A 14,722-nucleotide genomic window follows, 5' to 3' on the forward strand; every position below is an offset into this window, starting at 1 on the left:
AAAAATTAGGGTTTCATTAAACAGCGCGGACTCGCCGAGTCCATATCCTGGACTCGCCGAGTCCCGGCGAATCCCGCGTCCAGAATCGCGTCCCTACTCGGCGAGTCTGAGCTCCAACTCGCCGAGTCCCCTCTCAAAACACCAAAATCATAAACAATAAAGATACCTGGAAATTCGGGCTGTTACAATTTGCCACTGGGAGAGTCAATGACTTCACATGACCATTCCACCAGGTAAGGGCTTAGTCAGAGAAAGTGCAAGCTGCAAATTTGACTTTTCTCGCTTCAAGGCATGCACAGACCTCGAAGACTGATTCAGTCTTGTCAAACAATTGCATCAGAGTGATGACGCCCCCGCTTCCATTGAAGGATTTGGGTTGCCATTTGTAAAATCTTTGTAGGATTCCTTTGAGTGTCCCTTACTGTCTCCCTGGTTAGAGTTCGTAGTACTATTTCCCGTTCCACAAGTACCATTTGTACTGATATGTGACATAGCGGTTACCACTGTTGCTATTACGGCAGCTCGGAAAACGGTGGGGTCAAAATGTGGAGGCGGTGGCTGTGCGTTGTTATAACGCCTGGGATTTTTTTGCGGTGGCATATTTCTGCCACAAGTTTTAAAAATGAAATAATGGTAAGCCCTTAATAGTGGTGATAAGTCGGTTGTTGTTGAACTAGATACTCAGTTTCAGGAGTATTATTTCCCGACCATAAAGTATTTGCAAGCAATTCATAATAGAAGTCCACATAATTAAACTTATGAATTTAATAATAATTTCTAAATGAAATCATGTGACTTGATCCATACTAGGTCTTTCTACAATCGCTTGGTGTATGCTAGTTGTGTATAACCAAGTTTGAATTGATCGTTGAATCTAATGGGTCTACCCTAAGCCCACAACCAAACAAGGAACATGGCCTAAAGCGGAACCACCATTTCTAAATCGATGGAATCTTAATCACATTCAACAATACTATATACACTAAGTAATCGTAGATTTACCATAAGTAACGATATACACTATTATGAATTTAGTGGTAACACTCCCAATGAAATATATTGCATGGAAATTTCATTGATATGGTTTAGTACATAATGTTCGGAAAATTTGATCTTGATGCAGGTGTACATCACATCAATGCAAGGAAAAATTTGGACAACATTACGATCCTTCGACTAGTGTATTCACTTAATCGCATGAATACACCAACGCACGGAGAAGAGTAGCACCAACGCATACTCATAAACCTAATCTATAAGGATTTGTGAGTAGTATGAACCCTACCCATGACGATCAGTCCCCTGCGGTCCTTGAGATGAAGTCGAGGCTCCCTGTAGTTCTGCAAACTGTCGTTCATCCGCGATCACTCTCTCCTCGAGAGCCGAGTGTTGTTCCTAGTACTCCCTCAGTCCGCCCGAGCGGTGGTAAGGTCCTCAACGATCCGGTCAATGGGGTAGTAGTCTCTCTCCAGGTCTCGAGTACGCGTGTTGGTGGCTTCAGCAACATCGCTCAGCTCCAGAACTCGGTTCGTCGTTGCTCTATTTTGATCCCCGAGGTCCGTGATTCGCTGGATCATGAATGGGAGGGCTCGGTTAGCCGGTACCCTGTGGTTGAGGTCATATTACCCTCATTTCTCGCCAAATGGTGAACGTTGCCACTGATGACGACTCCGCCTCTCGATGTCTACCTCCCAACAGGGCATAGGTCCATTGTAGCCGAAACTGTTCACAGGGACCCTGACAACATAAGGAGGGCTGATAACCTCCGGCTCCTCTTCTAACTCATCTTCGTCTTCTTCTTCCTCCAGTTCCTCTTCATGTTCATCTTCTTCGGGCTCTTCCTCTTCGATCTCTTTGGGGTCCTCATTGGGATCTTCTTCTGGCTCTTCCTCGAACAATTCCTCAGGGTCTTCTTTTGGTTCCTCCTCTACCCACCCCCTGTTACCTGGCTTGTGCAAATAGGGATCTCTCGATAAGTGGAATCATGTCATGACGTCTGTGCGAGAATTGGGGTGTAAGAGGCACATAATGAATCTAGAAATATTGCGCTAAAGCAACATAAAATACTCCTATGGCCGTTTAAATGTTATGTTTGGGTCTTAGTGCATTTCTTGTATGCGTGATGGTAGGTTGTTAGACTTGTTGTCCACTTTGACAATCCCCCAACATATACGAATCACTCCTCGGACAAATATAGTTGATCAGACTATACTCATCCCAGACTTGATTACATATCTCAAGGTATACTCGCAGTGTACAACTCATCCCTTTTACTTTTGTATCTTCCTAGTTACAACACTATACTAGTATGTATTCATGTACTTATACTTTTCGTAAAAATATATCTTATTTCTAAAAGTATAATTGTATGAAAAAAATGTTTAGTAAGAGAGTTTTAGTCCCATTGCATTTATAGTTGGTATATCTTATGTGGCTCGATATACTTTGCTATAACCAATGCTTTGATACCAATCGGTCACACCCATAAACCAAGGATGGCGGAAACCTCCGGGGGTGGAGGACTTCATGTATAGTAGAAACCAACTCTTTAATGACGTGCAAACAATGACACACAATGATAGAGGACACGCATCTGTGCGGGCCCTAAAAATTAATGTCAGCTTTCCAAAATATGAAGGATAGAGAACACGCATTTATGCGTGGCCTAAAATTAGTGTCGAACAAAAAAAGATTAAAAACACGGAGGGCACCTACCATAAAAGAGTGTGTCGTGTAGAATTGTCGCTTTATAATTTTTTTCATGAACGTGCGTTCTCCAAATTTTTAATTGCTAAGAGGGGGAATGAAATACCAAAAAATTAAAAACCCCGCCTGATACTCTCCTTCTTCTTCATATGTTGTGAAATCCTCTTCCATCAAAAGAAACCCTAAAAGCATTGTGTAGGTTCCTGATATGCGATTTTTAGTTGTGAAGTTCCTGAAATCATATTTTTGACTTCCTAATATGCAATTTTTAGTTGTGAAGTTCCTGAAATCATATTTTTGACTTCCTAATATGCGATTTTTCCGAATTGGTATTTGATGTGTAGAAGATCGATAATTTCATATTTTTGAAGTTCTTAAAATCATCTCCGATTAATAGAAACCCTAAAACCCCTTTGAGCACCTTTTGATGCTTGTTTCCCTTACGTATCAGGTACAAAAGTCAATGGATTCATTGGTTTCCGGGCCAATTTAACCTTTGAAACCACCTTACGTTTAACCTCTAGTGACTCTCTTTCATTTTCATCACTGGTTTTCTCTCTCTTGTTTGGCTTACAACCCATTTCTTGTTCTGCAGGAAATGCGTTTGTGTTTGTGTTGCCACTGTCTTATTCATCGGAAACCCATTCTGATACTTCACCGGAATCCAAATCTCGGGGTTCGATTACTCTCACGTTCACAATCTTTCCGGTTAGACTCGTTTCAATGACTGTAAAGTTGAATGAAAGCGTTCCGAGACTCGAGGCACGATGTTGAAGGTAACAAATCCTCTTCTTCTTCTTCTAATTTTATTTCAATTTCTCCGTTTTCGTCATCAATTTCGAGAATCTGTGGGTGTGAAGCGACTCTGTTTAAATCATCTGTAACCGAATCCATGCTACTTCTTCCTCAGCAAATTACTTCTCGTCGTCTTCTTCAAGGTCAAGGTTCTTATATGTTTTATGGCTTCAAAGTTGTTGATGTGCAAATTGAGTATCATTGATCATGTAAACAACTGCTTTCTTTCTTCCATTTTGTTTTCTCACCATAAAATGATATCGTTTCAACTTGTCAAGAGCTTGAAGTAGCAGGTCTTAAGATTTACTAAATGTAACGGTTTTGCAAAAAGTCTTTCAATTGGAATGATCTAGGGTTTAATAGATAGAGCTTAGCTTTAAGTTGTTGAATCCTTTTATCGACTTCTTGCTATTGAGATCTGAAAAAGCTGATGATATTTGCTACACAACATACAATCTGATATGTAATTTCTGGCTATAATAGTTAATTTATGTAGTCTATATCCCAAAGAATAGATTCCAGCTGTTTGTCACCACCTATAGATTGAATAACTGATCATAATCCTCTGTTATTACAAGATTCTGATAATTATAATACAAGGTTTGGGATATAGGACTGTTGTACTTATATGTTTATGCTGCTTAAATGAGGTTACCACAGTTCTCACTCTATTGCTTCTAATTATTCTTTGATGTAAGAGTGGCTACTCATAATAGATGAAACTCTTTCTCATAATAAGTCACATCCTATAAATCAACTTTTACTGTTTCCTCTATAATTCTGGCTTTTGAGATCTCAGTTTTAGATTTCTCCTATAAAAGGAATAAGACTGTAAAATTTCATTATAAGAAAGGATGAAAGGTCATGATTTACATTTATCTCCTTGCATCTCAGAGAAAAATATGAACTGGAATTGGACTTCAAGAGATATTGGGAAGAGTCTCGTTCGTCATCTTCGGAGAAGGTTAGTGCACAACTTTCACCTTTTTGGTGATGCTTTCAATGAAGGTTTATATGAACAACATGCCAGATTAAGGGGGAAGATAGAGATAAAAAAGATAGAGAATAACACAAACAGACAGGTGACATACTCAGAGAAGAAATGGGATATTGAAGAAAGCTCATGAGCTTACTATTCTTTGTGATGCCAAGGTTTCTCGAACACCGACAAGTTCCATGAGTATATCAGCCCTTCAACCACGTACGTATATAACACATATATACATATACATACAGGCTATAGCACCTTTTATATATTTCTAGCTATATCTCTTCTACCACCTTTTTCTTGCTTTAAATAGAACTCAATTTCATCTCTTCATATAATCTTGATCTTAGTTAAACTTACACAGGACTAAAAATATGTATGATCTGTATCAGACAACTCTAGGATTTGATCTCTGGAGCTCCCACTATGAGGTTCGCTATTTTCTCTCCGCCCTCTCTTGTGTGTGTGTCTTTTAATGTTTTTCAACCAACAAATACGCAACGAAGATTCACAACCTTTGGGTTGCTGGGTTTTAACCAGATGATCACCTTGCTTTAGTTGGGCGTGTTTAAGTGTTTTGAAAGCTGATTCTTGTGTAATACGGTGGTGTGTATATGCATGTATAGAGAATGAAGGAAACTATGGATAAGCTTAAAGACACTAACATGAAACTTAGGAGGGAGATCAGGTGAGTTTAATACATTAAAGGTTAAATATCTCGTCTAAAAGGTTTTTTTTTGAAGTCAATCAGTCCAAAGCACTACTATGTGGAATCAATGTGCAGTTTTATTCTTAAACCCATCACGACTTAGTAAATTAATTAAAGGTTAAAGAAAGTAGTTGGCAAATATTGTGTGACAACCCGAAATTTTCCATTTTGTACGAACATTAGCTATTCAATAGAAGCCAGTCCAGTTTTAATGAATTTCAGACTTTTATGAATAAGTCGTGTACATTAGGGTTTACGTTTAAGGAAATATCAGGAGAGTGGATGCTCATAGGTTTGTGAAACTTGAGCATTTCAAAACTTCATAATGTTAGAGTCCAATTCCGGAATAAAAATATTTTCTGCCAAAATATTTCAGGACTATAAATAGATTTCTGAACTAAATTCATTCATTATTCACATTTCCAACTAGAGAAAAGCCATTTTCTCTCTCACGGATCTTCGGTTTTTCATCCCAAATCGTGAGTACACTTCCCTAGTTGTGTTATAATGCTTGTTTTATGCTTATTAATATAGATTGTATGTCAAATATAAGTGATTCGGGAGTTTACCGCTCAAGAACGTTCTTGGGGAGTAAACTCCAAAATGAAGCTTAAAGGCCATCTAGTCCCATTTCCTTGTTAGGTAACTAGTTTAGGATAATATGTTCGATCATTTGAGGCTAGAAATAAATCAAGAACACCTAGCTTTAGGTGTTTACGGCCCAAGAGTTCCTTGGACCGTAAACACCAAATTCAAGGGCTTAAATGTGCCCTAATCACTCCTTAAGGCCTTAGACTTTAATCCTCAATTACTTCTAGCTAATTTGGAGACTTTAACACATTAAAAAACACCCCTTAAAGGGAGTTTACGGCCAAGGAATACTCTTGGGCCGTAAACACCAAATAAGGGTACCAAAGTGTGCCTAGGGTCCTCCATAGCCTAAATCAAATGCCTAAGGGCACCAAAGTGTGCCCAGGGTCCTCCATAGCCTAAATCAAATGCCTAGAAAGTATTCTACTTGTGTTTGGGACTTGAAAGAATTAAAACACCCATCACATGAGAGTTTACGGCCGTAAACTCTAAGGGATATGGCCTTTTGGCTGTAAACTCCTCAAAGGAGTGTTATTTATGCCCTAAACTACCCAAAGGATTAAACCACCAAGCTAGGCTTATTCTAGAAATCATTTAGCACTTTAAAACACACATTTCCACCAAGATTGAGTTCAAGACTGTAAACTCAAGGGTTTACGACCGTAAAATCCTTGTGTGGGGTTTATTGGGTAGTAAACTCTTATATAAGGCCCTTTGATACATTGAACCCCTTAAGCCTTGTCCCATAGCAACTTAGATGCAACCATTAGGACCTATAACACTTTTACAAAGTTTTTACATGTTCCTGAGTGTCACAACTTATTTCATTAAGTTATTATTTGGCTAATTAGTTATATATATGCTCATTATATGATAACTAGGCTCGTGCGTGTGAACAAGTCTCCGTTTGCCACCTAGCACGGTATCCGACACTACAATCCAATCCACTCACCACAAGTGAGTTCATACCCCTTTAATTAACCTTTGAAATACTTTTAAATGTTTTAAATACTTTATGGGGGGGGATACAAGTTAAATGCTTATAGTTATTGCATCAATCACATGTGATTACATTAATCACATGTGATTAATAACTAGAAAACCAATGATTTTATCACTGTTCAAACTATTTATCAAACTGTTTTACTTAAAAATGTTTTACAAACTCTTTTACTTATCAAATGCTTTTATTAAACTTTGTTTTACTTCTTATAAATTTCATGCCCATATATGTATAGATATATAAGCAATGTTTAAAGGGCTTAGGAAGGCCATCCGCCCTATTTCCTTTTTCTCGATTTGGATGTGGTCTGGTGGGATTTTGGGTAGCCCTCCGAAGGTCATTTCAATATTAATTATATATCAACTGTACATATATACACATAAAAGTACTCCTTTATTATTACTTATCAGTACATCATCAGTAAGTTACCATCGGGGTAACATAGGATCATACTACTACAATTTCTAGATCAATGAGTCAGTTCATTTATGAGTCTATACATTACATTACTATGAGAACATATACACTACATTACTATGAGAACATATACAACTATACTAGAAAGAGAACATATACAACTATACTAGGAGGAGAACATATACAAGTATACTAGAACGAGTAACATTACATTACATATACAAGAATACGATAACAATTGTGATCCACTGTATCGGAGCATGCCTTAAATGTCATGGCCCGAGTTGTAGCCAGAATTCTCTTGGAGGGAGAGCGTGAGTTTGCATATAGATCTATACTGGATTGACTATCCTACACCTTGTTGCTAGCTATAGTCGGACCTGCAGGTCTGCGGGTGCCAGACGTCATTCCGTTATTACGACCATTCGTATGTCGTTGTTACCAGTCCATAGCATGGTGCAATTTATCACATTATACCTTAATATAAATCCGGTTTAAGGTAGTTAGTACAGCAGTAGTTCCTATAATACAACACTACAGTACTACAATGATTTACCCATTACATACATTTAGTGATTATTTCACTTAAACATTAATGTACAAACTATATTTTGTTAAATGATAGTTACACTTGGGAAATCACACACTTTTACAATAAACAAGCATACAAAACAGTTAAGCCTTGGTAGAAGGCTACTTTAATAGAAAATATAGGTTTTTCTTAGAGATTCAAACTTTTACAAATACTTGCAAACGTTTACTTACATTTTACAAACTTACACTTGAGACATGTTCAAACGTTTTTGGATAACAAACACAAACACTAAAATACTTATGAACTTACCAGCTTAATGCTGATAAACTCTTTCAAAATAACTTGTATTCTCAGGTCATCAGTAGACAGGTACCGAGGCCAGCTTTTGAGAAGATGGAGCACATTCAAGACTCATCTTATTATTTTGATTTATATTATATTTTTGGTGTCTAAAACTATACAGAACACGCTTGTATTAAAATTATATATTTAATGCAATGGATGATGTTGTTTGCTTATTTACATTTACTGTGTTGTGATACTATAGATGATGTCCTCCGCCCCAGAACGTTTCCGCCGTTCTTGGTTTTGGGGTGTGACATATTCTTTTGCAGGCAAAGAGTTCTTGGTGAAGATTTAGATGGTTTGGACATGAATGATCTCACCATTCTCGAGCAACAGATGTAGGATTCACTTACCATTGTGCGAGAATGAAAGGTTTCATTATTATTTACTCATTCGTGTAGAAATAGGGTAAGGCTGCTGCTGCTAAGGAGGTGGAGGTGGTCCGTAAGGCTGTCCATAGGGTCCCACAGAAATGAGATGGGATTCCTCCTCCAAGAGCAGCCAAAAGATGCATCATGTAGATGCCATTGCTGTAAAATCCAAACGAGGAAATCAAGTAGTTGTTGCTGCAAGTCCTCCCACAGAGGATGCAGTGGTTGCTACAGACCCACTTACAAAAGAAGATCTTGTGGGGTACCTTGCTTCTGGATGCAAACCTAAGGAAAATTGGAGGTTCTTACTTATTTGTCTCTTATGCTAAGTATTTTATTTTGCACATATGTTTCTGTGTTGATTAATGATGAATGTTATGGATTTTGCAGAATAGGAGCTGAACATGAAAAGTTTGGGTTCGAGCTGAAAACATTGATGCCTATGACGTATGGACAAATAGCAGATCTGCTGAATGCTATTTCTGAGAGATTTGACTGGGAGGATATCATGGAAGGGGACAATATAATTGGGCTTAAACAGGTAATCAGCACTGCATATTTAAAGAACCCAAAGCTACTGTTTGATTGTATGTGGTCTATTTCTAAACTTTAAAAAAATAATGTCAGGGAAAACAAAGTATATCTCTGGAACCTGGTGGTCAGTTTGAGCTCAGTGGTGCTCCTCTTGAAACTCTCCATCAAACATGTGCAGAAGTGAATTCACACATTTACCAGGTTTTTAAATTGTAATGGTTGGTACATTACATGAAGTTGATATGAGTATATAATTCCATGTGTTGAAAGTGATATGTCAAATGTGGATGTGCTACTTTACTTTACAGGTGAAAGCTATAGCTGAAGAGATGGGAATTGGCTTTATAGGAATTGGTTTCCAGCCAAAATTAGAAAGAAATGATATACCTATAATGCCTAAGGTAAAAATAATTTAGTTATTTTATAATAATATTCTAAATATCAAAGAAAAGAAATAGATATGAGATATGGTATGTGGTGAGAATGACATTGAATGAATGTTTTGTCAGGGAAGATATGAGATAATGAGGAATTATCTCATATTAGCTCGATAATTCCTGGTGGGCTTGGAGTTCCTACTGTTGGCTATGATTTACGATTTTGAGGGTATTTAGGTCCTTTACTCAGAAAAAATATATTTCTTCTTCGGTTTCATTGTAGCAAATACAGTAGTACAAATAAACCTGGTAGTGAAGTGAAGTCTTCTTAGAGACCTTGTAACACATGATTACAAAGAAGTTCCTCAAATCAAATGCAACCACTGGGATGAGTGTAGCTTCTGGTAAGTAACACTGAAGCGGATAAATGGAATGGAGTCTGTACACAGTAAGTTGGTGGTCTAGCAAAGTTTAGTGTTTTGTGATAGAGGGTCTACTCTGTGATAGTGGGTCTTTTGCACTCCTATTTTGATCTTACGACTAGTCAGGGGTATTTTGGACCATACAAGTCAAAGATATTGGAAAGGTTATCATTTGTTGAGGTATATGTGTTTTGCACTCCTATTATTAACAGTTGATATTGATTCTAATCGTCTAACTTATTGTTTTGTGATAGAGGGTCTACTCTTGCAGTAGTTTCCACGCTACATTTCTTTCCCGTCAAAAGGACTTAATTGTCAATTCACCAGAAGATATCAAGCTGCCTGTGTTGCATATACTATCTAAGTTGGGTATGGATCGTGAACTTCTTTCTGCCTTGCTAGAAGCTACTGTAAGTTCTCATTTTTTTTTATCATTGTTTCTGGTTGTTTTTGTTTATTTATGTATTTATCATCAACATTAATTAACTTGTACTTTTATGAGTAGGCTACAAGAGAACTACTAATACTTTTCTTTTTCAGAATCAAACCATGAAAGTTGCATTTTGACCTTTTATATTATGACTTTCTATTAGCTTTTGTTATTTTATGTATTCAATATGTTCTTGTTATATATATATATATATATATATATATATATATATATATATATATATATATATATATATATAAACATTAAATATTTGTTGTTTTTTCAAGTTTTTGGCAGATATACAAGTTGATGATGAGAACATTGTTCCAAGACCTTCAGTGAGTTATGATGATGTCCCTTAATAGCAATGTAGTATTAGGTTATATAGTTAGGGATGATTATTTGTATTTGGCATGTTAGTGCAATGAATTATCTTTCTTATTTATTGTATTTTATTTTGTATTTCGTATGACATTAACTTTTGTGTAATGGATTGTATTTTTTGTATATGGTATTTTATTTTCTATTATAAGACATGAAATGCAAATTTAATTTGAAAATTAGTAAATCTATAATTTTTTTTTAAAAATAAAAATAAAAATTACGATACGCAAAAATGTGTGTCATCTTCATTTATGACATGGCCTTTCTTGACAGCGGCTTTAATGATACGCATTGCATGCCATAAATGCGCGTTGTCTCTAGATGACATGGCCTTCCTTGACGCGCATTTGTGTGTCGTTTGAGCATTTTACGACGCACAATGAGCGTCGTAAAAGGCTGTTTTTCTAGTAGACATATCATAACAACAAGTATCATAGTGATCAAAGTAAATACAACCATCATAAATATAATCGAGAAAGTTACATGGTTTCATAAGTTACATGTTTCAAAATTGATTACAATATAATGATAAAATGTTTTGTCTAACATTGTAGTCTTCCATCCTCAAAAGCTAGAAGTTACCTGTTTTTATCGATTACTAAAGAATATAAGTAATTTTGAAAGAGTGTCAACAATTAATTCGGTGAGTGCATAAGATTTTGTATGTAGAGTTGAAATTCTTTCTTTGTAAATGTAGTGTATGTTCAAGAAAAATCCAATATTTTCCTTATAAAATGAGTTGTAGTCTAAAGACTCAAAGACCGAAATGTACAAGTCTTTTGCATAATTATGATAGTATATGCAGTTTTAAATAAATAAAACCCTTTTGAATGTAAGAATCCCCATAAACGATATGTGTCGTTGTTTCGCTATGTGAGTTATTGTAACTGTGCAATTGACATGGATGGCCTATTACGAAATACTTCAAGCGTCGGAATGTTATGACATTTGTTACCCCAGACTTGCCGGTCTAGCTGTTGCATGCAGCTTAGGTGCAGGATTGTCAATGCCAATATAGATCTATACACAAGTATCACGCTCTCCTTACAAGAGACTAAGGTTATAATATAGGACTTTAACCAGTACTCTAAAGAGTACAATGTAGTAATGTCTCACAAATTTTATTCAACGAGTTTACGTTTAGTGTGAATGAAAACCCTTTTGAATGTAATAGAAATGAAACCTTCCTTAGTATGTTTGTAGTGTTAAGGTACCATAAACTATAACTATTATAGTTTATCATATATGTTTGTAATGATGAAAGATCCTTATGTGAATGATTATTTCTGTTTGATGGAAGTAAACTAACATGAAATACAATCAACATGCAGCTATTTATTGCTATACACATTGCTCAACTTGTTACAAAGTATTAATGAACTGTAAACTATTTTACTAGTTTTAACTTTTCTGTCACTGTTTTTAGAAAAATCATAGAAAAAGCACCGTAAGTCGAAAACTGACTCCGTAAACACTGGGTGTTTAGAAACTGTGTCTAGTTTGTAAATAAATTTTATTATGATTTTTAGTGGTTTTTAACCAGTGTGAAAATGTCCATCTTCGTAGACTGGTCCGAAATAATTTTTGAAATGATAGGCAGTTTTGTAAAAATATCGCCATAAATTGTAGAAAAATCGTATGAACGTGTGCAAGTAGTCATTAGAAAGGTATAACCCTGAACTATTTGCATATTGAACATTTTTGAAAAATATTAAGTTTAAGGTGGTCAAACTAGTTCGTGAATAGACCATAAATTTTCTGTTGAAAGTTGACGTTGAGTTTAGAATACGTTTTGGTGTTGTAACTTGTATTCTCCCCCTTAAAACTTGAAAAATACATGAAAAGATAGGGGTATGAACTCACCTTGAGTGATTTCTTGTGGTGGAAGGTTAAAGAAGGGGATTTTCAATTTAAGAACACTTGAAAGATGATTGAAGATTTGAGGATCCAAAGAACAAATATGTACATATTTGTGTAAATGATCCATGATTTGTGTGAAGATGTGAAGATGGTGCAGAAATTAAAGAAAAGTACTTACCTAAAATGGAGGAATCAGTCAAAAACTCCCTGAAGGATTTCGTGCTTCAAGGGGGGGGGGGGAGAGAGAGAGAGAGAGAGAGAGTGTGTGTGTGTGTGTGTGTCTGTGTGTGTGTGTGTGTGTGAAAGTTTGTTTTTAGTAAGGAGTGAAATCTTGAATGTGAAGAATGAAGATTTCTTGGGTGGATTTGATTAAAGCAAATCTGATGGAGTGTTGTGATGAGTTGAAAAAGGACAATGATTTGACTAGGTAGAGTGTGAATAGTGACATAAAGTGGGTGTGAGGATGGCTTGTGCCATAACTTTAAGAAAAAGCCAACAAGTACTATTAGATATTATCTAGAACAAACAATATGATTTATGAATAATAAATCCTCAAGATAGGAATAAAATATAAGTCTAGGGGGTCTAATATGTCAAAAATATGAATTGGGTGAAAATCCCACGTCAAAATCATCAAAAACGGGCTTAAAATGCAAAAGTGGTCAAAAACCGGAAAAAAGGGGCGAGGATGCGAAGGTGGGTTCGCATGAGAGAGGGTTCGCATGTGAGAAGGGTAGTGACTGCGAACATGGAGGTTCGCACCGGAGGTTGAGATGAGATGCTAACCTGGTCGAGGATGCGAGAGTGAGGCTCACTGCGAGGGAGGAGTCTGGTGCGAACATTGTCGAGCACATGTGAATCTGGTCGACCAAGAAGTAAACGTGCTCAGTTTTTGGATGCCAACTTGCCCGGTTCGCAGTGAAAGGCATCAGAAATGCAAAAATGTCTGGTTCTTAGGGTGTGAATGTGAAGTTCGGAGCGAAAGGAAGGCTCATTGTGAGATTTCTCGGCTAGGGTACGAACATCCACTTAAAAGCGAACGCGTCTAGGGCCTACGAAGACCTGCAAGCATTCACAGGTGAATAGTAACCTACAAACCTTCAGGCCCCTTTTTGACCTCCTTCTTCCGTTTTAAGTTGGTTTCACCAAAGGGAAGGTTCGGGATGGTATGGATGTTTATATAAACGTTGGAAAATGTGATTTTTATTACCAAGAGATTTGAGAGAGATTTGGGAGAGATTTTGGGAGAGATTGAGAGAGACTTTATTTGTAGTTTTTGTTGGTGTTTCACCCCGTAATGCAAGGTTTATAAACTCCATTATGCCTCGTTATGAGTGTTTTACGCCCCCGAAGGGTACATAATAGTGCTTTCTAGAGTCGTTACATCACTCACCCTGGTTAGGGTTTAGAATTTTTGAACATATGAAACTTCTGAGTGACACTTTGTATTAAGATAGAGATTTGTACATTAGTAAACATAGAGTAAGCCCTAACATACAAGCACTAATTGAGTTGACCGGTTTGACCCGTTGACTTCGTTTGACTTTGACTTGACCAAAAATTGACGGTTTTCACAGCCACCAATGTATAGCCTCCCCTTGTCACATTTCTTAACCATAAATCACCTTGACCTCATTCTCACACTTGTTAGTATTGAATGTTCCCTCAAGATCCGTGATCCACATTGATGATAGCATGGGATCAATTTTTCTGTTAAACACAGGTGGCCTATAATTCATGAACGTCTTGTAACCACAACCTCTTCGATTGTGGTTGTCATTATGCATTAAGGGTTGTCCAATGCTAGGATCATGGTTCGAAATTGGTGTACTATAATCGTAGTCTTCTTCTTCTTCGTCTATGTCACCAACATACTCATTCATTATTGCATCCTGTGTCTGAGCAATTACATTTGGCAGGGTAGCTTGTATCTCCCAACATCGACCGTGGTGGGAGCCGGAGCTACCCTAGCCAGATGGTGTAGGTATCGATGTTGTCATAGCTCCTCGGACTCTTCCTCCTCCTTTTTTTTGTCTGCATCCACGACTAGCATTTGGAATCAGTGGGGTTTCCTATACATATCCTTGTGCTTTGACATATTCTCCAATTAGGATGCGATCTTCCACCGGGGTGACCCTAGTGAACCTCCTATATCTCTTTAAAGACATGATACATACAAAAGAGATGTAGTATAATTTAGACGCTTGATTATCTCTCGTTTCATCCATCTAAGCTTTATTGATTATGCAAACACT

At 36.9% G+C, this 14,722-nt stretch overlaps 1 protein-coding gene and 1 pseudogene across 1 annotated transcript; both read left to right on the plus strand.

The window, feature by feature from the left end:
* Nucleotides 1-3,248: 3,248 nt before the first annotated feature.
* Nucleotides 3,249-4,840, plus strand: LOC111893236 (floral homeotic protein AGAMOUS-like; annotated as a pseudogene).
* A 53-nt stretch (nt 4,841-4,893) lies between these two features.
* Nucleotides 4,894-10,337, plus strand: LOC111893234 (glutamate--cysteine ligase, chloroplastic). The gene is made up of 5 exons (XM_023889300.3): nt 4,894-8,761; nt 8,851-9,001; nt 9,088-9,195; nt 9,303-9,395; nt 9,504-10,337. Exons 1-5 carry the CDS (start codon nt 8,562-8,564, stop codon nt 9,546-9,548), a joined length of 597 nt encoding a protein of 198 aa, XP_023745068.1. The 5' UTR covers nt 4,894-8,561; the 3' UTR covers nt 9,549-10,337.
* The last annotated feature ends 4,385 nt before the right edge of the window (nt 10,338-14,722 follow it).

The sequence above is a fragment of the Lactuca sativa genome, chromosome 3 (genome assembly GCF_002870075.4).
Source record: "Lactuca sativa cultivar Salinas chromosome 3, Lsat_Salinas_v11, whole genome shotgun sequence".
NCBI classification, from domain to species: Eukaryota; Viridiplantae; Streptophyta; class Magnoliopsida; order Asterales; family Asteraceae; genus Lactuca; species Lactuca sativa.